Source organism: Penicillium bovifimosum (genome assembly GCF_028826915.1).
Source record: "Penicillium bovifimosum strain IBT 22155 chromosome Unknown utg000007l_segment0_segment0, whole genome shotgun sequence".
Classification (NCBI taxonomy): domain Eukaryota; kingdom Fungi; phylum Ascomycota; class Eurotiomycetes; order Eurotiales; family Aspergillaceae; genus Penicillium; species Penicillium bovifimosum.
In genome coordinates this window covers 1,745,946-1,772,944 of record NW_026622716.1, presented here as the reverse complement: position 1 = coordinate 1,772,944, position 26,999 = coordinate 1,745,946, and the positions used below count along the sequence as shown (strand labels likewise).

Sequence of the window (26,999 nt, the reverse complement as noted above, 5' to 3'; positions counted from 1 at the left end):
ATGTATGTCTTGTCCTACTCTTCCTATGTCTTCCAATGAACTCTTCTGATATGAGCTTTTTGCAGATGTCCCATCCTTTGGTCACTCATGCATCGATTCAGTCCCTTCGCTCATTTCTACCTATCTTCCGAGTCTCTGGTTCTCTTCAGGTGAGTTATCTTGTTACAGGTCCTTGGCTATTCGCTCCCTATTTGCTGACATGTCTTGCGTTTCCTTTAGGGCTTGTTGACTCGCGCGTTGTGCAGCTTATCGAGCGGATGGAGCCAGCTACAGAGATGGATGCGCCCTCGTCGACGCCTACCCATGCAACAGACACCGTGGCTCCCCTCGTCTTTCTCTCGGTCAGCCACATGCTGTGAAGGAAACCGGTCACTCCTCGTTCACTCTCAAATACGGGCCACTTTCTTCGGTATATCCACTTCTACCTGAAGAGCGGCAAGACACACACGTCAGGCTCACCTCTGGGGGCCGGACTTTTGCACTGGTCGAGCCCGGACCGGGGCCGACTCCGTGAGGTTCTGAAGCGGGAAACCATATGTGGGCTGAAAGGGGAATCCCTTAATTTGAGCTCTTACCGGGACATTGCGATTGGCATCAGCCGTCGCTTCATGCGGCCATCCAGCGTCTTCCCCAACAATGCTCGGCAGGATGAACGGGCCGAGGCTGCACAGGAGGATGACGAAGACGGCATGAGTGCTGAGCAATGGATGGGCCATGTTGCCGATCTCCAAGCGGCCCATTCATCACACGTGGCCGGCATGATCTATGGCCGCGGCATCACCGACTGGCACCGATTCCTAGGCTTTGTGTCCGCTGATGATGGGGGGTCCGAGACTGCTTTGGGACTCGCTCCATTTTCACCCTGGCAGAAGGAAGCCGAACTCGGTCGCACGGAGCGTCGGTGGCGTCTGTCGAATGCAGACATGGAGACCGAGATGCAGCGAATGATGGGCAACGGGGACCTACGGCTTCGAGGAGTACAGCGTCCGGCGTTGGAAGCCATCCAACACGGCCACAGCCCGGTCCTGGCCGTGATGTCGACAGGAGGAGGGAAGAGCATGCTCTTCCTCCTACTTGCGTGGATCACCCCCCGTGGGGCCACGGTGTTGTCGTGCCACTGCTGTCGTTACGGGATGACATGAAACATCGATCCCAGCAGCTTGGCATCTCATGCGTGGCATGGGAGAGCCGTCGCCCAGCAGATCACGCATCCATTGTGCTCGTGACGCCCGAATCAGCCGTGCAAGATGACTTCATGGACTTCCTCGACCGCCTGCGGCTATGCCTTCGTCTGGACCGGATTGTCATCGACGAATGTCACATGGTGTTGAGCGATAATCCCGAATTCCGGCCCACGATGGCGCAACTGGGGCGGTTGGTGGTCGCTCAGGCGCAGATGGTGTACCTCACCGCGACGCTACCACTGGCCAGAGAAGACAAATTCTTCGTTGTCTTGCAAACTTCGCGCGAGAAGGTGCACTACTTCCGAGCGCGTACCAATCGGCTTAATGTCGCCTACCGGTTGTGGCACCCAACGGAGCCGATCCGCAACACCAACAGCTACGGCTGGGTAGAGGTCCCGGAGATCGCGTGTTTCATCAAAAATCGAATCGCGCGGGCACGTGCTGCTGCTGGAAGAGTGGTCATTTATGGCCCCACGCTGAACGTCGTCGACAAGCTGGCCGCGCTCGTCGGATGCGAGGCCTATCATAGAAAAACCATTGCGCCAGCATCCACGAGCAGTAGAGGCTCAAATCTCGCTCCGAGTGTGACGATCAGCCGTCTACAAAGACGGTTGTGTGCGTCTCTCAGGTTAGGGTCTGCACCTTTTCGAGCAACTCCTGCATGATCTTGGGCTGATAATGAAGGCATGCTTCGTCCGTCTGTCGGATCAGTCAGAATCAGCTATTGATAGGAAAGGATATTTGAATCCCGGTTCATGTACCGAGGGACGTTATGCTTGCAGAACCAATCCCCATAGCGCTGGCGTGCGCTATTACTGTGCATAGGTCCCAAGGATTGTCCGTTTCGGAGGCCGTCCTGGACATAAACGGGCGCGAATTCGCAGCGGGGCTATCCTATGTTGCGGTGTCGCGGGTGAAGTCGATCCAAGGCTTACTGTTCGATACTTCGTTCGATTTCGACCGGTTTAAGCAAACGCACGGTCGCACCTCGACATGTTCGCGATGCGTGATGCATCGCCTTCGGAGACGACGTGAGCATGTTCAGCTCGAGAGGCAGAGTACTCCATGGTCGGGGAACTCAAAGTTCCGTGGGTCCAATCCCACTCCATAAGTGACGCGTACCATACACCGAAAGGCCTGAGGCGCCTCCTCGGACAGTCCTTCTTATATATGAGGGATCTCAGGTCCGCGTATGGCTTCCTGAGCACATATGAGGAAACCGTCTTCCTCCGCCAGACCTATCTGGCAAACGGACAATGGCATGTGGAATATTCCCCGGTAGTGTGGTCAATCGACATTCTAATGAACCCTCTCGGGGTCCTAGTTCTGTTTCGTCCGTCTCTATGAGACAGTGAATGTTTGCTGTCGCCGGGCTTACAAGCCAGCATGGGCCGGTGTCTAACCAAATCCCAGAATCACAATGGGTGGTATCATGGTATGAACTGAGATACCCTCAAGGCCTATCCTCCCGGCCTCCGAGGCGTCATCCTACGCTCCCAGCAACGCCGGATTGAGCCCACGCGATCCATGGGAGACGGCCAGCTACTCGCACCCCTTCGCCGTCCTAAGGCTCCTCATCGCCGGAGTCACCCGCGGCCCGTATCCGTAGACGTTGGGCTTTAGGAACCCAATTTAATGAAGTTCGGTCTGAGCCCTTCTGAAATATGTAATCATAACTACCTACACACTGAGACTGGTGATTAAGGAAAGTGGCTAAAGCTAACGCTCGGCAATTCCATGAGGTTGGGGGTCCGGGGGATGCCCAAAGCCCCCTGGTATCCCACCGTTCCATTTATCTTGGAGAACAATTTAGTGACTACGCCAGAAGGGGTAGCAGGGGAAAAACGATCCTCCTGGTTCACGTCGACGATTTTATCATCGCCGCCCCGACAGATGAGGAAATCGATGGCATTATCTCGTAATTGAGCTTCGAATTCCCACTGAAGATGAAGTTATCATCAGCAATTCAACTACAACTCGTAACCTACTACCTTTCCCCCTGCATGGATTGAGGGACGCTTCCGTCGTCGCTTCCAATTCCTTGCAGTGCCTTCTTTCCTGGTGCATAGGGAACCTTTCAACAAAGGGCAGAATGACTTCTTTGGTGTATGGCAGTATCTTTGTCCTCGATATCTTCTTATGTAGCGAATCACAAACCTAGGATTTGAATGGCCACTGAGCTCTTTGTATCATTCCAAAGGCATTGTCTCTCACCCCCGATACTGTACACTCCAGGGTCTATATAAGGCGTTCTCATCCTCCAGCCCAGAACAGGAAATCACCATCGTCCTCCTCCTCTCAACAACACCACAGTCCGAGATCTACTCCTATCCATCTGTAAGCTCCTTGCCACACATCTATCATACCATGGCAGCTGACAACACCTGGGCGCGAGTTGCAGAGGTCGCCTGTAGATCAGTCGCCGACTTACAGCTAGCCGAGCAGCCATTCGTGACCTGCCGGGTAGGACGAGAGAACTGGAACCGCCCATTGGCATCAGTAGCTATCAACGAGTGGATCAACGACAACTACATCATCTGGACCCTCGGCGCCGCCCTCGCTAAGAGCGGCCTCGACACACAGTGGACTCGCACCTTCGAGCAGCAGCATCTCGCCCAGTGGATCCAGATCCACGAGCGCGTCGCCCAGCTCGAGGGCCCCGCTCGCTGTCTCCTAGATATCCCCACTCCACCGGCCAAGCAGGCCGTATTCACAGCTCGTCATCGGAGGCAGTGGCGCATTTTCACCATCGCCCAGACTTCGCAGCATGTTCGTCCCCGCCCTGGCTTCCAGCTGCTGACACTTCTGGATTTCGTACATCGTGGCGGTCTCGCTGATAATACGAGCTTTGCGGTCGTGCTCCATATCCCCGGTCGACGGGGCCTTAGTGCGAGTGAGCTTTATCAGCTGCTGTCTATGACGAGGATTCCCGGTCCTGCGTCAGTGTCGCCGTTGGCACATAGCCGTCAGGCTCGGGATGAGTTTCCCACGCCGCCTCCTCTTTATCATAGATTGTCACCTGGGCCGCCGCTTTACACGGAGCGGGAGGATATGCCGCCTCCTTATCAGTTGAGGCTGCGTTCGATTTCCCCTGCTGGTCGGCCTTATCATTCTTCTGTCGGGCCCCGGGATGAGTCTCCAGGTCGGTCTCTGTCTCGCGATCGTTCTCCTTCTCCTTCTCGGCGTGGTCGTGGCCGTGGTAGCGATCGTGATCATGCTCGTGGTCGTGGTCGTTCGCCTCCTCGTGGTCGCTCACCTGGTGCTCGGGATACTTAGTGGAGTAGATCCTTCAGGTCGGAGGGTTTGAAGTCTATAGAGAGTTCATCATAATGAAGGGTTTGTTCGTAAGTGTGGTAAGTGTGGTCAGGGTGCTAACGATTTTGATTTTTCATAGAACACTCTTTCATATAGATGGTCTTAGAGGTCCCTTCCCAGTCAAATCCCCTTGTGTGGTCTAGCGGTAGCTGTAGTCCGATAGCAGTACCGAATGCTACTAGTACATACATAATAACCTTTAGAAAACTGTAGGTTTCTTTGAGTACGCAGTACAGAACGCAGGCTAAATTTGGGTACACAGGACTGCCGACTGTTAGGGCTCAGAATTAAGTCATTAACATAAAGTACAATGCTCCATATCTTTCGACGTACATACTACAGTCCGCTGCACCCCAATCCTAAAGATAAGCATGCAACTGAGACAACAAGCTCATCGTCATGGGACTCAGAGAGTAGGTATTTTTAGAACCCAGGGCTGTGGCTGCAGGACATACTTAGGGCTGTGTACCTCTGTGTACCTCAGACTGGCCGCCTAATGGCAGTTCCCGGGGGCCGCGTGGGGGCCAATAGCCGCCAACCGAATACGCGGTGGGGAGTATCAGGTTTATACAATAAGCTTACATCTACCTATCAGAAGCCATTCTCATAGAATATGAGCGGATCGCCTGATATCCAGCGTGGCGTTGATTTACGGCGCCCAACTCTTGTCTCAACGACACATCCAAACAGAGGTCATTAATTAGGGTTACAGCAATGAGTCGCCAATGACTATGTGACTCTACGTCAACACTCAGTCATGGCAGTGATCTTGCGTATTTGTCACTCGTATTCATGTTTCAGGATATCTCAGCAAGTATAGATACATATGCGAACATGAGAAGTATAAGAAGACCCTTAACCTCCATGATCTAACTATCTCAACATCTACAATTATTTCAACTCTCTCTACTGTACTTTCAACTGCAAATCAAAATACAAAACAACAGCCAACAAGCTCAAATCCATAAGTCCAGCAAAATGAAGACCAACTCCATCGCTCTCGTCCTGGCTACTGCCACTTCCGCCCCTCGCGGTTCCCACCCCTACCTTGAAGCCTCTGGAGCTCACGGGGCTCAACGCCGGAATCTACACCACCAGCCTCCCGCAGACTGCCCTGTTTGGCTTCAAAGTCAAGGACCCAAACCACAACGTTGAAACCACATGTTCCTCCTACTGGTATGTTGTACCGAACTACCGATCTCGCTCATTCCATATTGTCGCTTCCATGCCCGAAACCCAAATATATATACGTCCAACCTAGCAAATAAACTTGAATGATACTAAGCGCTCATACAGGTCAATTGGTATGGCTGGCAACAAGACTTACAACTGCACCGACAAGGCATACCAGCTTCACCTCCCAAATGGCATCTACAATGTTGATCACTTCGATTTCGGTGTCTCCCGTGCGGATGGCTCTGCAACTGGACGGGCCACGCTGAAGGACGGCGGCGGGTGGAAATGCAAGAAGCAGGAGGCTCCTTTGGAGCAGTGTAACTGGGATGGTACCTTCTATCTCGATGTTGTGCCGTCTGGAATCCCGTCTGCTCGATCTGTTTGATCAGTGGTTACTTTGATGTTGCTTGCATGGGTGGATATCGGCTCTAGTTTCATTTAGAAAAAGAGGTTGCTGCTACATTTGCTATTTAGATTGGCTTCTTCTTACTTTAATAATTTATTTTATCATTTGTATGCGTCGATTTATTGCAATTCACCTTGTGTAAGGTCAAGAAACAAATAACCAACTAGTTACGCCACACTTTGTATGAATTCCACGCCTCAATAATTGCTTTTTCTACCGACTACACCGACATTTTTCCACCAATCCCAGTCATTCAAGTGTACATCTTCATTCCTCCCTTTGTTCCTCCCCAACGTCCTTCCTTCCTTTTCTCTCCCTTACTTACCCTTCTATCTTCCCAACTTCCTCTACATATCTTTGCTCCCGCTCTTCGCATCTACCAAGCGGCAGCAACGGCTAGCAACAATTGGACAACCGAGCCTCATGAACATTATTTTTCGCCAACTTTCATTTCACCATTAAGACCATACGACTTCCCCGGGATTACTGCTACCCTGGGCTGTTATTTAATCCTAACACGCACCTCGTTATAAGGCATTAAAGTGCAGCACCTTATAACAGCCCGGCCGGGCTAGCTCAATCGGTAGAGCGTAAGACTCTTAATCTTAAGGCTGCGGGTTCGACCCCCGCGTTCGGCTATTCCTAAAAACCAATCCTGAGATTTCTTTTTTGCTATTTTTGTTTCGATCATTGTGATTGGATCAAAGACTATGGAGAGAGCATGATCACTCTTTTTTTCGACTTGGAAATGGTTCATATCAGTGTCGATGCAACTAGGCCGTTGATTAACTAATGTCAACTATTTACAATACGGCTCTTTCTAGACAACCCAGTCATCACTCATAAACTACAAGACAATACCCAGAACCTCCGGAGCATTAATTCGCAAGTATTGGGAGAGACGCAGCGGTAACGTCCCGATCCACCATCATAACTTCGTTCCCTCACGTCCACTATCACTGGACCGTCTCGGCCGAAGGTGGCCCAACGACTGAGCCGAACTCTGGCTCGGCCCAGCTGCCGATGGTTCTTCATTAGAAGTATTTGTCCGGACAGCGCCTCTCGTTCCCTGGTGCAGACGAGGATTGATGAGCCATTGCACCTGCATGCGGACGCTGTTGAGTGCAGCATTCGTGTGGGCCATGTCCTCCTTGATGCGCATGGATTCGTTCATGATAGCCATGCTGGCTCGAGCATCTAGGTCTGTGATAGCGTGCGAAAGCTGGCTGACTTCTTCGCGGAGAGATTCATGCAGTGAGAGGAGATATGTCGTGGCATTGGAGGAGAATATGCTGGCAGCAATATCTGCCGGGTCGTCCGTGTTGGATTCGGCGCGAGTAGCTTGCTGTTCCCTGCCAGTCTGGGTTGCTTGCGCACCGCCGTGAGCGCTTGCGGCTATGCGTGCGGATTCGCCAAGGGTAGATCGGATGTTTGCGATTCCATCTTCGAAGATCTCGTTGCGCTGCTGCAGATGTCGCACACTTAGTTCGAGGGAGTTGAGGCGGGCGTTTTGTGCTTCAAAATATGGACCCGTTGCAACTAGAGGGCAGCTTTGCTCATGTGTTGCTATGTCTGCTCGTCGGATCTTGACCGGACATGCGTATTTGGATGCTGCGCAGGGGATCGCAACCTCTGTGCATGTTTCAACGTGCTCCGCTAGTGCTCCCCTGGAGAGAACTGTTTGGCAGTCACTACAAGTGACTTCGAGAACTGGACAGAGCTCTTTCTCATGTTCCTAGTACATAAAGCTGATCAGCTACTACACAACTGAGAAATTGCATGGGAACAAACCTCATATTCCTGTTCTAAAACATCTCCCTCGCAACGAGAGCACCGTCGTACTGTATGTATGCACTTCTGATCCATTCCAACATCTTTACTCCGTGTCACTTGATCGCATGAAGCATCCGGGCATGGCACCAGTCGGTACCCACAGTACTTCTCGACATGGGACTGGACATGGCCCCGGGGTATAATCTCCTCACAGCCCTCCGCGATCAACGGACATCGCACTCTGATCTCGTCGCACATGTTGATCAGCAGGCGGGGTACGTTAGCCGACACCGTCTGCACGGGATTCCGACAAGAGGGACACGGGAATTCCTCCGAGTCGGCCGAGCGGAAGGTGGTGATCGCCGAACTGAGACAACTCGCACAGAAGACATGGTCGCATTGTAGACGGACGGGTTCGACGAATGGACAGTGACAGATCGGGCACATAAGGTGGGAGTCGTATTCGGAGATCAGATCCAGGCCGCGGAGGTCGATTAGTTCGTCGCGCTCGCGGTCGCGAGTTTCCTCCATGGCCAGGAATTCTTGTAGATTCATGTTGCGTGGATGACAAGCCTATCGCAAAGCTCGCAACTTAGATGCGAGGTACCAACGGGGGTTTAATCCCTGTGTTATTCCTAGGAATGCGGAATGAGCATGCGGATGCGGCTTCATGCAGGTCATGCGCTAGATACCAAGGCAGAGCAGCATGAAGGTCGTATCCATATATAGGGCACCAGGGTAGAAAACAATGAGTTGGGCTATCTGGAGCAGATGCTTGCAAGTAAAAGACATGCTCAAAGCTGAACCAGAAGGCGGGATGACTGCGGGGGATGATCCAAAGGGGAGGCGAAAGGCGGAAAGACGGAAGGGCGGTTGATCCGCAGTCTTGCTGCCTCCGCTTCTCGTCTTACTATCTCCACCTCAACTGGTTAACATCGCAACAGACCCCGAAACTTATCTTGCTTGGCTGATTGGTGGTCTTTCTCCAATTTGATCTCCATACATCTTCGATATATTTGCCTGAACTGTCCCACCACGCGGTCCAACACCTCGTCATGACGAACCCTTCCCAGCTATTCCTACTCGCCGATCACATCAAACTATCTCTTCTGGAGCGACAACGGGCAATTTCCCTCGATCTCGAGCCCAATTCTCAAGATGGCGAAATAGCCCGCTCCCTCGAGTCCCTCCGAGAGGGCATAGACTCTGTGGAAGCCGAACAGACCCGCCTAACCAACTCCCACGACAGTGCGGGCGCCGCCGCTTTAAAAGACCAACTCGCTCCTCTTCAAGCCCAATACAAAGACCTCTCAACTCAGTTCTATGGCACAGAAGGTGCACCCACAGAGAATGTCCCGGCGCAGGCGTCGGTCTCTGCAACCCCCGACCTCAAACAGCCAGTCCCGCAACATCCTTCTTCCAAGTCCGTCCGATTCATGGACAGCTCTGCCGCGACGGCGGCCGTGCAAGATGAGATCGACGAAGAGGACGAACGTAATCGAAGCCATCTCTTCCGGCCATATCGCGATGAACCGTCGCCGCCGCGACAGGACTTGTCTGGCATGGACAATCAGCAGATCTACGACCACCACGCTCAGACTATGCGCGAGCAGGATGACCAGCTGGATCGGCTGGGTGAATCAATCGGAAGACAGCACCAGTTGAGTATCCAGATTGGGGACGAGCTGGATGGTCATGTTCAACTCCTTGATGGGATGGATGGGGATGTTGAGCGTCACCAAACTCGGCTCAATACTGCGAGACGGCGGATAGACAGAATCCGTCGTAAGGCGGGTGAAAACTGGAGTATGATGACTATCATCGGATTGATCATTATTCTGGTTATCTTGATTGTGATCTTGAAATGATACCCCCCGACCTGGGTACTAGATGGCTTTTGAGGATCTGGATCTTCCTTTGTGACGTTGTTTTTCCTTGGCAAGCGGGCGTTCTTGGCTTTGCGCAATAGCGGGTCGGTTGATTGTTCTTGATGTTTATCGTGTCTTAAGAGGCGTTGAGGCAATTGAGTCGGTACTGGCTCGGTTGGTATCTTGAACTACATCTACAAGTCTACTCTTGATCATGTCTTCCTCTACAAGTCCCATTGTGTAGTCATCAACCTAGTGGATATGTTGTAATTTCAATTGTCACTGACAATATCTATTAACTTGATGAAATTCAACCAAAAGAACAACTCCTCAACAACACCCGGCAGACAGCCTAGATCAAATACACGAAAGGTAAAAAGCATCGTCATGGAGAGGTTACATAAAGCACAATGTGAAATCAATCGTGCTTCTCGCGGGGAGCGTGTTTCGTCTGCTGCTGCAAAGTCTCAATGGACTCAGAACCGTACTCGCCACGATCAGCTTTCACCTATCACAGGAACCCCGTTAGCTCCAACTCAATCACAGCAACACATGGTAATTGGGAATAACAAGTTAATGCAATGAGGATATATCTTACATTTTCCTCGCTGTTGCTGGCCAACTCAGCCGTCCACTTGCCCTTACCCTCCTTCGTGCGCTTGAGATTCTCTTGCTTGTGAGCCTCGTAGTGTTCGGAGAGGTTATCGCGGTCTTGATCTGTTAGCTGTGAGTCATGAATTCACCACAATGGCAGGATGGATGGATATGCTCACCCTTGTCATCCTCGTGCAGGCGTCGGGCTGCTGAAGTGTGGAATGTGGAAGCGGGAGCAGCAAAGCTGGACCGCATGGCCTGGCGAGAGGAGGTGCGGAGGGAGGCGAGGAAAGACATGATGATGTAGTTGATGTTGGTGTAGTGTGGGGTGAAGAATTGGACTGTATGGAGTATGGAGGAGGGGATGTTCCGATATGAAGGGAAGTTATTTCAAATCACAAAGAGAGGATTAATTGGAAGTCTGTTCCGGGTAAAAGAGAAATTCCAGGGCATTTAAAGAGAGCGCGGTCTTTTCCATCTGGTTCTCGTCCTGATGCTAGATGACATCATCGTCTTGATTGGGTGGGACCCTGGATACCCGCCTGATAAACAAGGCATGGAACTACGTAAATAAAGTTAACTAACGAACTTAACGTTCTTCACAAGTAAGTGGCGTATGCTAGCTAGTGTTCTCTTGCTCCGTTGAATTTCGAGGGCTTTTGAGAGCGAATTGGTGGCATAGTGGGTGGTTGAATCGAATTGGTGCTAATTCGGGGATGCGGATGCGGGAGGTGCGCGTCAATCTGGAGCACATGGGAGACGTTTGGTCCCGGATTCTGGACCCACCATGGTTATGCGGTAGTGCGCGTTGACGAGCGAGACCTCGGCCAATCACCAGGTGTGTTAGATACCATGTTCCGAGGTACGAGCGTCCGAAGCTTCCTTCGACCTGAATGGGCGGCCGGGCAGACATGGTCCTCAGGAAAGGACGAATGGCGATGGCCTCAAAAAACAACGAGCACATTTGCAGCGAGAAGAGGGATTACATTGCCGAGGATTGGACAAGAGAGTAGGGAATTGGCAAAACGACTAACTAGTTGATGTCCGGACTCAATGTCAGGTCCTTTAGGAGCTCTGCTGGTGCAAGGCTTCGATGAGGCTGTTTATTTAGGGCTTTTGCTTGATATGAAGCCTTGGGGTTCAGGCCACCACGTTAACGTGCTGTTGCTTCCTCGAGCCATGCAAATATCACTGGCCGTTGCTCCGGTCACTTGTCTTTGTAGATAGTCCGGGACGAGACGGAGATGGAATTGATCAGTTGGCTTTGGTGTATGCAGCCTAGTGGAAGCCGGCAGGAGTGTTTGAGTGAATATGCATTTCTTCATTTGCCATTTGGCCCATCGTCTCAAGTAATGTTGCATGCTATGTACATGTATGTGTGTGTATCCGAACGCCCAGGTCCCGCAAAACCTTTCCCATATGCATCGCGCTGTGTGAAAAAAAAGAACAAAAGGATGACAATTTTAATCAGTCGTGTCCTCTGGGAGAACATCATCGGGATTCTCTCCAACCGCCTGTCCCACCAAGCGTACAACACGCTTAATAGCCTTGGACGCGGGACTATCCGGGAAGTTATCCACGAAGCTCTCACCAAAATCGCAGGCCATACCAACCCGGGGGTCCAGAGGCACAGCGCCCAGGAAGGGAATGCCCATCTTCTTGGCTAGACGACGACCACCACCAGTCGTTGCACGGAAAATCTGAGACTCGTGCGTGCAGTTGGGACACACAAATCCAGACATATTCTCGACCAGTCCCAATACTTTGATGCCAGCCTTTCGACAGAAGTCCACCTCCTTGCGAACATCTAGCAACGAAACCTCCTGCGGAGTAGTCACGACGACTGCGCCGTCAACGCCAGACTCCTTCAACAAGGAGTTTACGGAAAGATGCTCGTCAGAAGTCCCAGGAGGAGTATCGATAAGGAGGTAGTCGAGCTCGCCCCAATCCACGTCTTTGAGGAATTGCTTGATCAGTCCGTTCTTCTTGGGTCCGCGCCAGATCACTGCGTCATCCCGGTTGGGCAGCATGAACTGCACGCTCATCGCACCCAGATTGTCGGTCACCCAGACAGGGCTCCAGCCCGCATTGCTGATGTGGATGGTCTCGGACTCGACGCCCATCATCTTCGGGATTGACGGCCCGCAGATGTCGGTGTCCATGATGCCGACTGTCGAGTCTGGGTTTGCAGCGAAGGCATGCGCGAGGAGGGTCGAGAATGTTGATTTGCCGACTCCGCCCTTGCCCGAGAGGACGAGGATCTTGTGTCTTATTTGGGAGAGCCGTTCGGTGATGATTGGGATGTCGGGGTCGGGGCCTTTGGGTGCTGTGGCGCATATCTGTTGATTTGGACAGCCGGCACAGGCGTCGCCTTGACCGGCTTTCTCGGATTCGGGACCTGGGCAGTGCTCTGGGGGGTGTTAGAGGGTCGTTATTTCATTGGGATTCTGCGTATGCTCACCTGGTTCGGGTGCGACAAGATCGGGCGCGACTTTAGCCGATACTGCGAAAGACGCCTCGGCGACCTCCTCCACATACGGCGCCATTTTAATTGCTCCTCTGTGGCAATGAAATTTGGAGCAAGCGACGGAAGCAGATAACTAGAGTGCAATAGCAAGTAAGACTGAGAAATTCAATGTCTGCCCGGTGGCGGATTACTGCTTGATAAGCGGGATGACTAAAAAGTGCCTACGATTGGCGGGGGGCCTGTCTGCGGTGTCGGAGCACTTGCATGTGCAGGCACTTGGAAGGTGCGAAGTAGACTTCGTTATTTCTCTGGATATTGCTATGTGAATTGATTCTGCCATACTGCGTAGATATCAGGGAATATGCTCAACCGAAGTAGAAAAATCGGATAGGTTCCATTCTCCGCCTGAGGCTAACAATGGATATCTTCATAACTTAGGTTGCCATTATTGGCCCATTTGATCTATTCACCACCTTTCTCCCACTTGGCGCGTTTCTCTACTATTAGTTGTGCCGGTGTTTTGGCCTCCACATTTGGCTGATCCATCGAGGCGCCGGCGTCTTGCAATATCGAAATAATCTCGTCGTGTACCTGGATCTTCTCCGAAAGTGTCGGCCATACAAGTGACCCGTCTTCTTTTTCCTGCCTGATAAGCCTTCCTGTCATTACTTCATGAAGAGGCGTATTTCCATTGTTGTTGACCGCAACGCACAGGCATCTGCGCCTCGACTGACCAGCAACGAGACGCATTGACTTGCCGCAAGTTTCTCGCCATGAAATGTAGCGCTGATATCGACAGGAATATTTGGAGATTCTTCGAAAGGCGTGGAATATTCCCTGTACCTAGACAAAACATCAGACATCTTGCAAACCATGAACCATTTAGCGGAAAGATACAATGTGAAAGCGCAGGATTGATTCAGAGGCGAAGGTGGTTCAGACATTGTGAGACACAAAGGAAAAGTGCTGAAAAGAAAGAAGAAAGTGGGGCAAACAACCTAGAAGCCCTACACAGCCAGTCTCATGACCGAAGGCTAGGAGATACGGGCACGCGGTAATAGTACCTGTAGAGATCGCCGAGATATATACTCGTTCCAGCCGTGGCCCGGGCGGATGCTAAGCACGTTTAAGATATGCAAGCCCTCTCATGAACAGTTGGGCGCATGGACCCCACAGCTCGAGAGGAACAGACTTCCCTGGACGTTGTCAGAACTTTACCACCGCTCTAGAACCTCGATTTAGTGCCTCCGCCCCTCCGCTGCATGGTGAACCTGGCTCCGTGAAATAACAGGGTCAGGCCGTTGAGTTCCGACCTGTTGTTGGAGGTCGAGCGGGGTTCCAGGGCTGCAGCTTAGATTAGATGCAGTTGGTGGCCCCTAACTAGTGCATGCAGCATACATACAACATAGTAGTACTAGTATTATATGAGTATCCATAAACCTTGGAGTCTGGATGCACTGATACCAGCGATACTCGTTGCGGGGGATTTCCTCAGTTTGGGCCCTGATCAACAAAACTCAGGGGGCATGATGTCAAATGCTCCGCTGTCCATAGATCATCTCATTCGACCATGCATGCGGAGACGAGCACAATGCATTGACAGGTGGGCCCGAGCTCACAAAGAACTGTGCAGACTCGTGTCGATATCTGCAGGTAATAAATGCACGTTGTTATGTACAGAATTACACAATGTACACAGGTGACAGTAAAGTGGAAGTGTCTACTGTATGTTGTACGGAACGGTGTACGGAGTACGGAGTACAGCTGTGGATTGAGTCTCACAAGCCGCATTTGCCGCACTACCCCGCCGTTGATCGAAAAGCCAGAGAGGCAGAGACACAGTCGGGATAGACAGGTGTTCAGACCCTATTGATTTTGATTAGACGAGTTTCCCAACAACAAGATCGCAAAGAAGCAGACTAACCACTTAGCGTCTTAGTTGATCATAACCCCGTTTCTTTGCCCTTCCGCTCCATTCGGAGGCCCGCACCTCTCTCCAGAGACTCGCCAGTCTCAACGGTTCCACTTTCTCGTACATAAATAATTGGGCTCCTCGGGCATTTTGTCCTCTTATAAATTCTCCTAAGAGAGATTGACAGATAAACAATTGGACAACAAAATCACAAGGTGGAAGTGACATCCCTGTCAAGTGACTAACCTTTTTAGTTTCCGCTTTCCGCCTGTCACATGCTTCTGTCGTCACATTCTCCCCCAACGTTTCCTTCTCTCTCATCCCCCTTGTAAAGTGGTACACCATGGATCAAGGCCTTTCAACAGGGGCCCATCAAAATACTGATGGGCTACGCGAGAGAAATGTACGCGCCGATTCAACAGTCGGTCGCGAGGCTTTAACAGCCGCCGGGGAAATGGAAGCCAAAGATAAGGACGGCAAGCATCTGAAGACATTTGGGAGAACACCCGATGGAACGGGTAAGTTATATACGAAAACTGTTGATTTGATGTTGAATCGAGGCCTGCTAGATGCACCGCAACCCTCCCCTCGATCATTGTCGAGGATCCGCTGCTAACCGAGACGTGGTCTTAGTGTTTACCGTCCCGCAAACTCATGATATGGTCTCCCAGCTACTTTTACCATCTGAACCTAAGAATTTTGGTGATCTGGTGGTGTTGGTTCTGTTGGCCGGTCATATTTTCTTCCTGTGGGCACTCCCCACAGGAGCCAAAGTCCCGGTCTTCGCAGCCATCTACCTCTTCTGGCGTCTGGCTTACAATGGAGGAATTGGATGGCTGCTTCACAATCAATCGAACCACAAGACATTGATTCGATGGGCGGAGAAAACAAAGGTCTTTGTCAATCCGGCCACTGGGGGAAATCCCCACCCCAAATTGTATAACTGGATCAAACGGGAACTGGAGACCAAAATCCCGCAGGACTACTCCTTCGATGAGGCTCCAATTGAATACAATACCTGGCTTGTCTTTAGACGTCTTGTGGACCTGATCCTCATGTGTGACTTCACTTCCTACTGCCTCTTCGCAATAGCCTGCGGCGACCAACCGGTTGATGAGAGTGTTTTCATGACTGTTCTGCGGTGGTCCGCAGGCATCGTGTTAGTGCTGTTCAACCTGTGGGTCAAACTAGATGCGCATCGAGTGGTCAAGGACTACGCCTGGTATTGGGGTGATTTCTTCTATTTGATTGACCAGGAACTGACCTTCGATGGCGTGTTCGAAATGGCACCTCACCCCATGTACTCGGTCGGTTATGCAGGCTACTACGGAATCTCTCTGATGGCAGCCAGCTATAAGGTGCTACTCATCTCGATCATTGCCCATGCAGCACAATTCATTTTCCTCGTCCTGGTGGAGAACCCGCACATCGACAAAACTTATAACCCGCCACCACCCCGAAAGCGCTCTACCTGTGTGGATACCTCGGATTCCAATCCTCCTTCCGATCTAGACTCCCCGAAAGCGCCAACTCCGTCTGAAGACCATGCTCCCAACGCGACAATCTCGTACTCGGCCAAGCCGCCCCAGTCGGTTCACAACCTCTTGGGGCTGCGCAACCTTGACCTGTATAGAACCACGGATTCCTCGATCATGCTTGTTCAGCTTCTTGTATTCTCTATCACTGCTCTGACGCCCTCTACCCCTGGATATCAATTTTTGTTTGTGGTGCTCGCTGCCGCTTCCAGAATTTGGTACTCTGTAGGCATTGGATATATCCTTCGGAACCAATCCAACACCAAGTCGTGGACAAGACACTTTGTTAAGTATGGCGACACTCCGCAGGAAGCATGGAGCCAGTGGAAGGGCACTTACCATCTCAGCATGGTCTTTTGCTACTCTACCTTCATTGCTGCCGTGTGGAAGATGTACACTTTCCCGGCTGATTGGGGCTACGGTCTGGTGTTGTTCCGACACGTTCTTGGAGCTGGTCTGATCAGTCTGCAAATCTGGACTTCGGTCAGCATCTACGAGTCCCTCGGTGAATTTGGCTGGTTCTACGGTGACTTCTTCTTCGATGAACAACTAAAGCTTACCTACAATGGTATTTACCGCTTCTTGAATAACCCAGAGCGTGTTTTGGGCCTGGCTGGCGTGTGGGGCGCTGTTCTCATCACCAGTAGCGGAGCTGTCACTTTCCTCGCCCTGCTGAGCCACATCCTGAGCCTGGCTTTCATCCAGTTCGTCGAACGCCCGCACATGCAAAAGCTGTACGGTCGTAGTCTGCGCCAGGATGCTGGTCTTGTCAAGAGTCTGAAACGGTCCCTCCCACCTTCTCTCCAACAACTACATGGAAGTGTCGATAAGATGTTCGATGACTCCTTCGAGTTCATCGAGGAGTTCCTCGACAACGCCCGTCCCAAGCTCGCCGCAGGAGTAACCACATTTGTCAAGGATACCACTTCTCTTTTCACGAACTACCCGGCTCGCATCACCATCTCTCGAATTGATGCGGATCTAGCTGGATTCGACACCCGCGATTATTCCCTGACAGTTGAAGGCACCAATGCTCTGTCTTTCGAGGAAAGCGAACAGAACAAGGGCCGTGAAGGAGCCAACGCACGCATGCCCCTGGATCGCCGTGGTGACCTCAAGGACCTGACATTTGAGTACGGCTCCCCCATCAAAGTCAAATGGACCGCCCCTCTCAACCACAGCAAGAAGGACTGGATTGGTCTTTACCGGGTCACAGACAACACCTCGCGAGAGGTCACTCGTGTGTCATCGCAAGGTCGCTGGGTCGCGACAAACGAAGGTTCATATGACAACACGACCTGCGAGCAGGGTATCCTCACAAGTGATGTTGTTGTTTCGTCCGCCGACGGTAACGGCCAGGGCACTCGCGAACTGGCAACCGGTGAAATCCTCCTTACTGGCGACAAGCTCTTCTGGACCCAGGGCACCTTCGAGCTCCGCTACCACCACAATGGAATGCACAATGTCATGGCTATCTCGAGACCGTTTGAGATCCGTATTCGTCGTGCGGATGAGGATGCGTCCATCACAGACGGCGATTCTTTCCTGGAATCCGCAGTGGAGAATGCCCTGTTGCCTGTCGTTCGCAATTGCTTCGACCGGGATCCCGAAATCGCTCCGGAGACTGTCGATGAGCAGTTCGGTAGCCTTGTGGAACGTGACGGCAAATTTGCCAAGCGTGTTGTATTCGCTGTCCATCAGATGTAAGTTTTCTTGCATGACCACTCGTCAAACCCATGTATCAATCTCTGACCCCCTTCTTTCACACAGGTTCGGTATCGAATTGGCGCCTGAGGTTGTGAAGGCCGATGGCAACGTGCGGAATTTGGCTTGGAGAATCTGCAACGCCAAGAAAGTTCTGGTAAGTACCAAGCGACTGAAATTTCATACTCGACCCAAAGCTAATTCGACCATGCAGGCTCCCTACAGCATGTCACGGTCCAATGGAACGTCGACACCACTCGAAGGAAGCAAAGAATGAATAGAATGAATGTTCGAGGCAGGTCCCAGCCACCTTGAATCCTTCTATATTCCAAAGACGAATCCGGTGAAACGATGTGCAACAGGCTCAAGTGGAATTATTGCTTGAAGGATATAACCAAAAAAACAAGAAGACCAAAAGAAAAGATGCCACAATTATGAAAAAAATCATGTTTGAAGAGAAGTGGAGCTTGTCCTATTTGCTTTCTTCCTTGCTTCGCATGCAGAGATCATGCGAGGTTCAAGATGATGATTCCCCATGATGGTTTTTGTTTAGATTTCAGGGGAGGGGAGGTTTTGGCTGTGGGCCATTGGGTTTTCTTCTATACTTCGTCGTACATAGCTTCGAGAAATCTATTGCTTTGCTAGTGACCATTGCTTCCCTTAGTACTCGCGAGCAAAAAGAAATTGCTTTTGTTGGGCAAGGTCTCAAATGATGCAGCACATTAAGGTGACAACACATGCACCTTCAAACAGTTTTAAACGAGGCCCCAGTTGGAGATGTTGGACATGCTCAATCTAGCCTACTCAACTACAGTTACAATGCTTTGTGGGAATGCAATTACAGATCACTGGCGAAGTATCTTGATTCGAGAAGGGAAATGTTTCATTGAGATAGACTACTCAAAGCAATCCTAAAGCTTTAAATGCTGTCAGCCAAAGTCCAAAGACCGAAAACAAGCAAAACAGGCACGTCTAGCTTCACAATTGCAAGCAAATGTAGAAGCATATACAGTATTCAGTCAAGCCGTGTTAACTCATCCCATACCCTGTTGGCCCCTCGCACCGGACTGTCACCCAAGACGGATAAGCAGCCCAGCATTAGGAAACCAACACAAGCCAAGTATAGCAGTACCACGCCGCGGACAAGACAGCAATGCAGAAAACATGACCAGACGACGACTAAGCCCAAAGCCTCCAGCTCCACAACCTTCCTCCCGACCACACCCGAAGGCGCAGAAGGTCCAGTATAAGGGAGTGGACACAGTGGATCGCCATCTGTATTCTTCACATGCTGTACGGCATGGGTGCAACCTGAGGGTCGGTCCTCAAAAGAGGTCGTTGAATGGATAGACTGGTTGTCATCATTATAACTGGGGGCGACGTGCAGTGCAAGAAAAAAGACTGATGTATGTACCTTTGGGGTATATGACCAGGTAGGGTACCAATCAATGGGTTTACAGCTAGATCTTTTGACTTGTCAGCATTCTTGTCATGGACAGGTATGGTGAAAGACATTGATAGTAATATCATGGATCAGGAGTTTTTGGTAAGGTATTTTGTTATCTTCAAAAATTTTGCAGAAGCAGAACTGAAAATTTTTTCTCATCACTTGAGGGGAGTTGGGAAGGAAAGAGAAGATATGCTGTCTTACCTTGTTAGTGAGAATTTCGCGGAGCTTGCCATGTACTCTGGGGTGAGCGTTATGGTGTTATGTCTGTCTTTAATAGATTGTTAGTCTATGATGCACAACAGTGGTATATTCATAGCAATAATGAGGTTGTTGTCATAATCAGATGGTGATGCATGTTTTGTTCATGGCCCATTTTTTGTCGCCAAACAGGAGTTGGAACTCTCTCATCATAAAGACGGAATTGAGGGGAAAGGAGTGTACTCACGTATATCATGTTAGTGGCTGATGGAGGAGAATATATCATTGTCAAGAAGATCCGCTCCAACGACATTAGAAGGAGCTTTTCCAATTGACAGAGAATGTGTGAAGGAGAAAGAGAAGAAAGAGAAGCGAAGAGCAAAATCGAAGAAAAGTCAAGAAAAGCCAAACCACGCTAGGCGGTGGGTCCTGCAAACAATGCAAATTCTCAAGATTTCCGTTTCTGGGACTTCAACCATCGCGACTTCCTGACAGCTTCAATCTTGCGCCAACTTGAAATGGCCGATAGAAGACGTATCAATGGGCCGCCTGCTGGCACAAGGCCTCCGGTCTATGCGTCACTCAAAGAATCCAAGACGGGTGTTTCAGAGCGCACCCTACGCCAGCGTCAACCCACCGAACTACGGAAATTTTGTATGAACCGCCCGACAAGCTCGCCGTCAACCCAGGCTGACTCCCACTCCAGATTTGAAAACAGGAATGATCCCCACTGCCTCAGGCTCATCATATCTTGAATTTGCGCCGTCTGCTGCCCTCGCCGCCGCCCGCTCCAATCCCAAATCTCTGATCCCGCCCTCATCAGCGCTCAAGGTGGCTTGCACTGTCCACGGACCCAAGCCTCTTCCCCGCTCGGTTCCATTCTCGCCCAATCTCCTTCTCACCACCCATGTCAAGTTCGCACCGTTCGCCGCCCGCAAGCGGAAGGGACATGTTCGCGATACCACTGAGCGTGATCTTGGTGTCCACCTAGAGACAGCCCTCCGTGGCGCAATTATCGCCGAACGCTGGCCCAAGAGTGGTCTGGATATTACTCTCACCATCGTTGAAGCAGAGGATGATCGTTGGTGGGGCGACGCTCCTGACTCGCACGATGCATCGTGGGGGATGCTGAACGTTCTTGCCGGATGTATCACAGCTGCTTCTGCTGCCATTGCGGATGCTCATATCGATTGTCTCGATCTTGTATCCGGTGGTGTCGCTGCTCTGGTCTCGGACGATGCATCGACTGCCCCGCGACTCGTGCTCGATGTCGATCCGGCGGAACATCGGTCAATTCAGTCGGCTTGTGTGGTCGCCTACATGCCGGCTCGTGATGAGATTACGGAGCTCTGGCTTAAGGGTGATAGCTCAAGGGCGGCTCTTGAGAAGAGTGATGGGCGCACGGGACATGAGGCTTTGATTGACGGGGCTGTTGATGCGGCTCGTGGCGCTAATACAATTTTGACTGACGCTGTGAGGGAATCTATCGCGAGGTCCTTTGCTCAAGTCTAAACTGGTCATACCACATAATGAATGAATGAAGTTTACAAGCAACTACAATACAGTCCGTGATAGCACTACAATCGGCATTTCTTGAATGAGTCGTTAATCTTGGAAGACGTGGGATATGGAAACAAACGGAGCCATAGCTGCTTTGTATCGACCTCTTCCCGAGATCCAGACATTCTTGGGTACATGGCCCGACTTAAGTTGTTCACACTGCTTCGTACGGACGATATGGATGATATGTCCCTGCAGTAAAAGGTTGCCAAGAAGCAAAAAAGGGGCAGATTATTGCCCTAAATTGGAGTGAAGTTATGACGATCCTCCCGGACCCAACGATCCTTCAGGAGTTCAGGACCCATCGAAGTGCAATCGAGATCGATCGATCGTGAGATAATCGATCTAAGGGTTCGTGAGATTTAACACATTGTACGATGAGACAGAATCACTTTGTTTCATGTTGACAATATGCAAGACGCAGCTCGTTCACAATGTGACATCCCGGACAACTCCACAGGATGACCGTTGAAGAGCGGGGATAAATATTCCCCCTGAGAAGTTGTTGACCACAACAGCATAAACAGGGCGGAATTGCTACCGAGGTCCGGCCCCCTACTCCTACTGTGTACTACTGTGACCTGCCTCTTTCGTCAGTCTTATCCACACATTTTCACATCCGGTTCTCAAGTCCACGAAATCAGCTTTCTGTCTCTACGTTTCATATCACCCTTTCTTCCTTGTTGTTCACCATGGCTTGACTACACGCACACTGAGCTCGCTCAATTCCGAGTATCGGTCCAATCCATAGATCCAGAGGATGACCAATTCACCGATTCCGAGGCTTGTTTCTTCCCGCCACTCACCACGGAAGAGCTCAAAACATACAAAATCGACAAAAGAACACTTTATAAGACGAGCATCACTACATCACCGATTCAAGGACACTTTTTATGACATTGCAGATGAGGTTCTAGAGCATTGCCAGATGTGGGAGAGAGCTGGCCAAATTCAATTCTATCTTGAGGTCTTCGAGTCATACTCCGAGAGGAAGAGTGGGAGCTCGACACCCTCATGTGATCCCAGGGCTGGGAATCACGGTACGTAGCGGGTAGCTCCGGGGCGTACTTCATTCACTCGAAGTGGGTAATCGTCTCTTCGTCGACGCAGTGGACAAAACGATTGCAAATGGGAGGTCGTGAAGAACGTCTCCTTCGGACTCTCCTGAACTCGACCGCAGCCCCATTGTGCTGGCGATTCGAAGTTATTTTCAACTGAGTGCCACCGGTTGGTATTCAACACCCAGCTGCGAGGCGGATGTCGAACCGTAACTTACGAGGAAGACTGATTATTCCTCGCAGATGCCCTCGACTTCTGGATCAAGTGACGGGCGATCTCTTCCGGACATGCTACCAACGTTCTTCACGACCTCCCATTTGCAATTTTTGTGTCCTCTGCGTTGACGAAGAGACGATTACCCACTTCGAGTGGATGAAGTACGCCCCGGAGTTACCCGCTACGTACCGTGATTCCCAGCCCTGGGATCACACTCTTTACAGGACGTTTTGCATTGGGATGATATCAAGCGAGTCTCGTTCCATGCTCTAATAAGTCGCTAACGTAGGCTGTTAGGGCCGAGGACTTTTTCTGCCAGACTCCAACAGGAATGTTATACGGTGTTAGATTTGAACATTCAAAGCCCCAGGATCTTCCGAGATGGAACGCCGATTCTACTTGCCAATGGCTTGACGATTTCGAGGATCCGAAGACCACTCGCCCTCACATCAAACTTTGACTCTCACTGGTGCAAAGGCCGAAGAAAATGAACTACTCCATGGCGATTTAGCGCATATTGCAAACGCCCTCTACTGCAGTCTCGAACAGCCACAATTCGAGAATACCTCACTCTTCCCAGGACTCGTCATCTCGTTTTTTGGGCCAAGGCACGGCCGTCTCCTACAGGCTACATTCGACAACCCTGGTACCTTAATTGTCCGACCCTCGCTGATCTACAATTTCATAGACAGCGATGAAAAGATAGAGCTTTTCGTTCGCTACGACAATTGCGAACCCCGAGATGGTCCAGAAATCGAGTCTGTTCTAGTTGATGAGGTCGCCATCTCCTCGCGTTCGGCATCAAGCCTCGCTCTTCGAATCAAACAAAGAAATCACTTTTAGGTAAATCTTATTAAAGACCAGAACAAAAAGCAAAGAGCGGCCATGGCTAGTCAAGAGATGGCACATAGAAAGAAACAACGCTGGCGATTGATATTGAGATAGGAGTTTTGTTCGTACAGATAGTAAATTGGAGTGAAGTTATGACGATCCTCCAGGACCCATCGAATCGCAATCGAGATCGATCGATCGTGAGATAATCGATCTAAGGAGTTCGTGAGATTAACACATTGTACGATGAGATAGAATCACCTTGTTTCATGTTGTCAATATGCAAGACGCAGCTCGTTCACAGTGTGACATTCCGGACAACTCCACAGGATGACCGTTGAAGAGCGGGGATACCTATACTTGGATGTGACTAGTGTTTCATTCCCTCTGAGAAGTCCAGATGTTGACCAGGTTTATGGGATCCTAGTCTCCTAGAACGGAGTATGGACATAACTTCAAACAAATAAACAAAGAGCGCGGAATTGCCACAGAGATCCGCCCCCAAAAGTTTGGCCTCATTTTCTTTGTTCCAACTTCTCCAAATCCCCGAGCTCACATGAACGAGATAACCGAGTAACTCATTTACGACGGAGTAGTCCCGGCGCTGCGTTCGTCCCGCTCAGAACGAGACGGCCCACGGTCTCTCTGGCGATCACTTCTCATCACACCAATGGCGGCTCATAGGGAAATTGGAAGCCCCATCGCTTGACATAATTCAAGCCCGCAGCCCACCCTGACTTGTGTGATGGGTTACTTCTTCGGTTATTGATTGGCACATTAACGTTGTTGAGTGGGTCATGGGCAGTTCTATGGAAATCATCACTGCCTAACTCTCGGGCCATCATCGCCTAGGGATTCTGGGCGTTTTCTCCTGTCAAAAATATGTGTGGATCACACTCTCCGACGGGGCTGGTCTCAGAATCTCAACCTATCAGGCAGCCTGAGTGTGTGGCTCGAAGGAATGCCCATTTGCTGCAGAATCGGCCCCAGAGAGGCAGTTCTGAACTCTGTTGCTGTTGAGCAGGGATGTTATCGAACGAAGAGCTTAAACTGGACTCGAAATGGACTCGGTTACGGAGGAGAGAGGGCTCGACTCGTCTAGTGCTCCGTGTCCAATTTCAGAACAAAGAAAACGGGCGATGGAGTTAGCCTTAAACATTTTAGTGATCGACCTGTGGCGCCTCATCTTAGGATCATGGAGAAGACCGGGTCAGTTCCCCTGATCCAGACATAGGAACGGTGCGATCTGCATGCCCTCTTCTGCCTTGACAGGGCCTGGTCTACCTTTTGAGAACTTGTTTCTTCTTTCTTCTTTCTACCCAGGATGACTGACATGCCAGCTGGTGACGGGTTTCAATTCCTCGACCTTTGATGCCATGACATCGATTGACTGTTCAATTCTTTATGACCGCTGGTCTCGTCGCTCTCTTGATTCTTAGCTTGACTATCTTTTACATTCTATATTTCATTTCATTTTCTCGACCCCGCGGTGCTTACTGCCCGCTGCCTTTCATTTTCCAATTGTGCACCGGCTTTGCGCATATGTATGCGGCCCTCTAAAATGGCTGCATTGAAGAAGTTGTTCCATAAGGACAAGAACCTTGCTCGTCCAGCAACCAGCCTCGGACTCGGGGATTATGACGTGGACGAGCCTTACTTTCATACGGCGGTTGATTCGCCCGCACGCAGTCACTTCGAGTTCCCCTCCAGAGACTCAAATTCACCAGACGTGGCTCATCTTTTCGATCAGATCGAGAACCAATTTGAAGATCTACATGATCGATTGACACGGCCGACATCTTTCCAGTCCCAATTGCCTCATGACAACCCTCATAATCCGGCCCCCAAATCTCGAAATGGCCGCCATATCGACTTGATGGATGCCTTATATTCTTCAGAAAATCAACATCAGTCCGCGATCTCAGAACCGCTCTCTGCTCCTGCCAGTCCAAGGTATAACGAAGACGTTGCGGAACGAAATATGACCCGGTTCCTGCGAATTCAGAACCGGAACGGAGTTGCCAGCTCGCGGATACTCTCAGCTCTGTACCAGGAGGATGTGGCAGACAGAAATATTGCCAAATATAGCGGCCCTGATCGCACCTTGTCGAGCTTGAGTTGTCGGTCATCGCCAGCTGCACCTGGTAGAGTACGGATTCCAGAAAGCGAACGGCGCAAAGCTAGAAATCGGGATCCGGGGAAGCACTCTTGGGTGTCAGCAGATGATTTACGGCGCAAAGTCTCTCAAGATCGTAAGCCGGGTTCTGCACTGCAACGTCCACAGTCCCACCATGGCCTTCGATCACAAAGATCAGCGCCGAGCCTGGCTGCAGATGCAGAGGGCTCTGTTTCACAAGAAGATGCACCGCCAACTCCTCCAGCTGTTCAGCGGTTGGGTGTTCCTCCTGCCTATAAGCAAGGCAAGAGATGGAGCAATACTCCCCTACCTGATAGCCCTACCATACCTATTCCTGGAAGCTTCGGTGGAGGCGCTGCCGAGGCTCCCTCGGTGCCACGACCACTACGACCCCCTGTTCCGTCATCTCGCAGCTCATCTTTGACACCAATATCGCGCTCTCCACCACCTTCATCGGGACCCGGCTCAAAAAAGAACGCACGAGGGCTTTCGATCAACACCCAATTGGCTGCTACAGGACGTCCCAAGATTGGCCACCGCGCCATCCAACCGCCAACCCCATCAACATACGAAGGGAAACAAACTCCCAGCATCGCAGAAGTGATGAACAGTCCTTTGCCGGTTCCCACCCCTATCACTCCCTCCAAGTCATCTCCCCGCTTCAAAGCCTCGGAATTGATGGGGCTTTTCAGCAAGGCCTACAGATCCGCCCAGGGCTCTCACCCAACCTTCGAGACGTTACAGGATGCCATCGTCCGCGAAATCAACTCTCACGAGGCATTCCGACGAGTCCCAAAGCCAGCCCCAGGCCCCCCATTCACCCCGCCATCAGACCAAGACGAGTTCGGCAACACCTCAAGACCAGCAACAGCACTCCAGCGAACCTCCTCAACAAAGAGCCGTCTCACGAAGAAAACCTCATTCAGACACAAGCGAACCCCAGAGACCCGCCGCAGCATCTCAACAACCGTCGGATACGACCGACTCCTCCGCAGAGTCTCCGGCTCCCCAGCTCCTCCCCGTCGACACACCGACGCCCCGCCCCCAACCCCAGGCCTCCTGGCCGAATTCCAACGCAAAGAATCAATCATCACTCGCCCCGGCTCCGGCGAGCCAATTACCTACATGGACGTCCTACACGCAAGCAGCGAACAACGTGCCACAAAACCCCGCCATCGCGCCATATCTTCCGTCTCCCGTAAAGCCCGCTCGGAATCCGTCGGTAACCTCGCTGTCATGGCCCGCTCTGCTCCCGATGTTCCAATGCCCTCGGCAACGGTATACTGCTTGCAAGCACACTCAACCCCGTCAAGAAACGACTCGCACGAGGACAGTGACGACGACATCATACCGCTACCTAGCCCAAGTATGCCTCGCGTGCAGATCGAGGGCGTCGACGAGAATAACGTCCGCTACGTGATCGACGCGGCGTCCGTTGACGATGCGCAGAAATTCATGTACTGGCCTCAGCGGGCGCGAAACGGCGTTACGTCTAATCCCTATGGGAATAGTTTGTCGCCTTTGTCACGGGCAAGAATGCAGCTGCGTGGTTCGCGCTCTGTTGAGATTTATTAGTTTCAATGCTACCTCTCTTGACCAGGTGATGCTTGTTTC

At 51.2% G+C, this 26,999-nt stretch overlaps 11 protein-coding genes across 11 annotated transcripts; 8 read left to right on the top strand and 3 right to left on the bottom strand.

Annotated features, from left to right (window-relative positions):
- Nucleotides 1–608: 608 nt before the first annotated feature.
- On the top strand, nt 609–1,849 carry N7515_009590 (uncharacterized protein; the record flags this gene model as incomplete). The annotated part of the gene is made up of 2 exons (XM_056670334.1): nt 609–1,103; nt 1,160–1,849. 2 exons carry the CDS (start codon nt 609–611, stop codon nt 1,847–1,849), a joined length of 1,185 nt encoding a protein of 394 aa, XP_056518133.1.
- A 1,702-nt stretch (nt 1,850–3,551) lies between these two features.
- N7515_009589 (uncharacterized protein) lies at nt 3,552–4,460 on the top strand (the record flags this gene model as incomplete). The annotated part of the gene is made up of 1 exon (XM_056670333.1): nt 3,552–4,460. One exon carries the CDS (start codon nt 3,552–3,554, stop codon nt 4,458–4,460), a length of 909 nt encoding a protein of 302 aa, XP_056518132.1.
- Nucleotides 4,461–5,477: 1,017 nt separating this feature from the next.
- On the top strand, nt 5,478–6,060 carry N7515_009588 (uncharacterized protein; the record flags this gene model as incomplete). Its single annotated transcript, XM_056670332.1, has 2 exons — nt 5,478–5,615; nt 5,761–6,060. 2 exons carry the CDS (start codon nt 5,478–5,480, stop codon nt 6,058–6,060), a joined length of 438 nt encoding a protein of 145 aa, XP_056518131.1.
- Nucleotides 6,061–7,009: 949 nt separating this feature from the next.
- Nucleotides 7,010–8,409, bottom strand: N7515_009587 (uncharacterized protein; the record flags this gene model as incomplete). The annotated part of the gene is made up of 2 exons (XM_056670331.1): nt 7,010–7,816; nt 7,873–8,409. 2 exons carry the CDS (start codon nt 8,407–8,409, stop codon nt 7,010–7,012), a joined length of 1,344 nt encoding a protein of 447 aa, XP_056518130.1.
- A 500-nt stretch (nt 8,410–8,909) lies between these two features.
- Nucleotides 8,910–9,722, top strand: N7515_009586 (syntaxin family protein; the record flags this gene model as incomplete). The annotated part of the gene is made up of 1 exon (XM_056670330.1): nt 8,910–9,722. The coding sequence occupies one exon, from the start codon at nt 8,910–8,912 to the stop codon at nt 9,720–9,722; it is 813 nt and encodes a 270-aa protein (XP_056518129.1).
- A 418-nt stretch (nt 9,723–10,140) lies between these two features.
- On the bottom strand, nt 10,141–10,613 carry N7515_009585 (uncharacterized protein; the record flags this gene model as incomplete). The annotated part of the gene is made up of 3 exons (XM_056670329.1): nt 10,141–10,230; nt 10,321–10,439; nt 10,496–10,613. The coding sequence occupies 3 exons, from the start codon at nt 10,611–10,613 to the stop codon at nt 10,141–10,143; spliced, it is 327 nt and encodes a 108-aa protein (XP_056518128.1).
- Nucleotides 10,614–11,779: 1,166 nt separating this feature from the next.
- nbp35 (Fe-S cluster-binding ATPase) lies at nt 11,780–12,862 on the bottom strand (the record flags this gene model as incomplete). The annotated part of the gene is made up of 2 exons (XM_056670328.1): nt 11,780–12,726; nt 12,778–12,862. 2 exons carry the CDS (start codon nt 12,860–12,862, stop codon nt 11,780–11,782), a joined length of 1,032 nt encoding a protein of 343 aa, XP_056518127.1.
- Nucleotides 12,863–15,038: 2,176 nt separating this feature from the next.
- Nucleotides 15,039–18,211, top strand: N7515_009583 (phosphatidylethanolamine N-methyltransferase; the record flags this gene model as incomplete). Its single annotated transcript, XM_056670327.1, has 4 exons — nt 15,039–15,213; nt 15,329–17,933; nt 18,001–18,091; nt 18,149–18,211. 4 exons carry the CDS (start codon nt 15,039–15,041, stop codon nt 18,209–18,211), a joined length of 2,934 nt encoding a protein of 977 aa, XP_056518126.1.
- Nucleotides 18,212–20,100: 1,889 nt separating this feature from the next.
- N7515_009582 (3' exoribonuclease family protein) lies at nt 20,101–21,094 on the top strand (the record flags this gene model as incomplete). Its single annotated transcript, XM_056670326.1, has 2 exons — nt 20,101–20,236; nt 20,289–21,094. The coding sequence occupies 2 exons, from the start codon at nt 20,101–20,103 to the stop codon at nt 21,092–21,094; spliced, it is 942 nt and encodes a 313-aa protein (XP_056518125.1).
- Nucleotides 21,095–21,902: 808 nt separating this feature from the next.
- N7515_009581 (uncharacterized protein) lies at nt 21,903–23,260 on the top strand (the record flags this gene model as incomplete). Its single annotated transcript, XM_056670325.1, has 2 exons — nt 21,903–22,137; nt 22,842–23,260. 2 exons carry the CDS (start codon nt 21,903–21,905, stop codon nt 23,258–23,260), a joined length of 654 nt encoding a protein of 217 aa, XP_056518124.1.
- Nucleotides 23,261–24,809: 1,549 nt separating this feature from the next.
- On the top strand, nt 24,810–26,960 carry N7515_009580 (uncharacterized protein; the record flags this gene model as incomplete). Its single annotated transcript, XM_056670324.1, has 1 exon — nt 24,810–26,960. The coding sequence occupies one exon, from the start codon at nt 24,810–24,812 to the stop codon at nt 26,958–26,960; it is 2,151 nt and encodes a 716-aa protein (XP_056518123.1).
- Between the last annotated feature and the right edge of the window lie 39 nt (nt 26,961–26,999).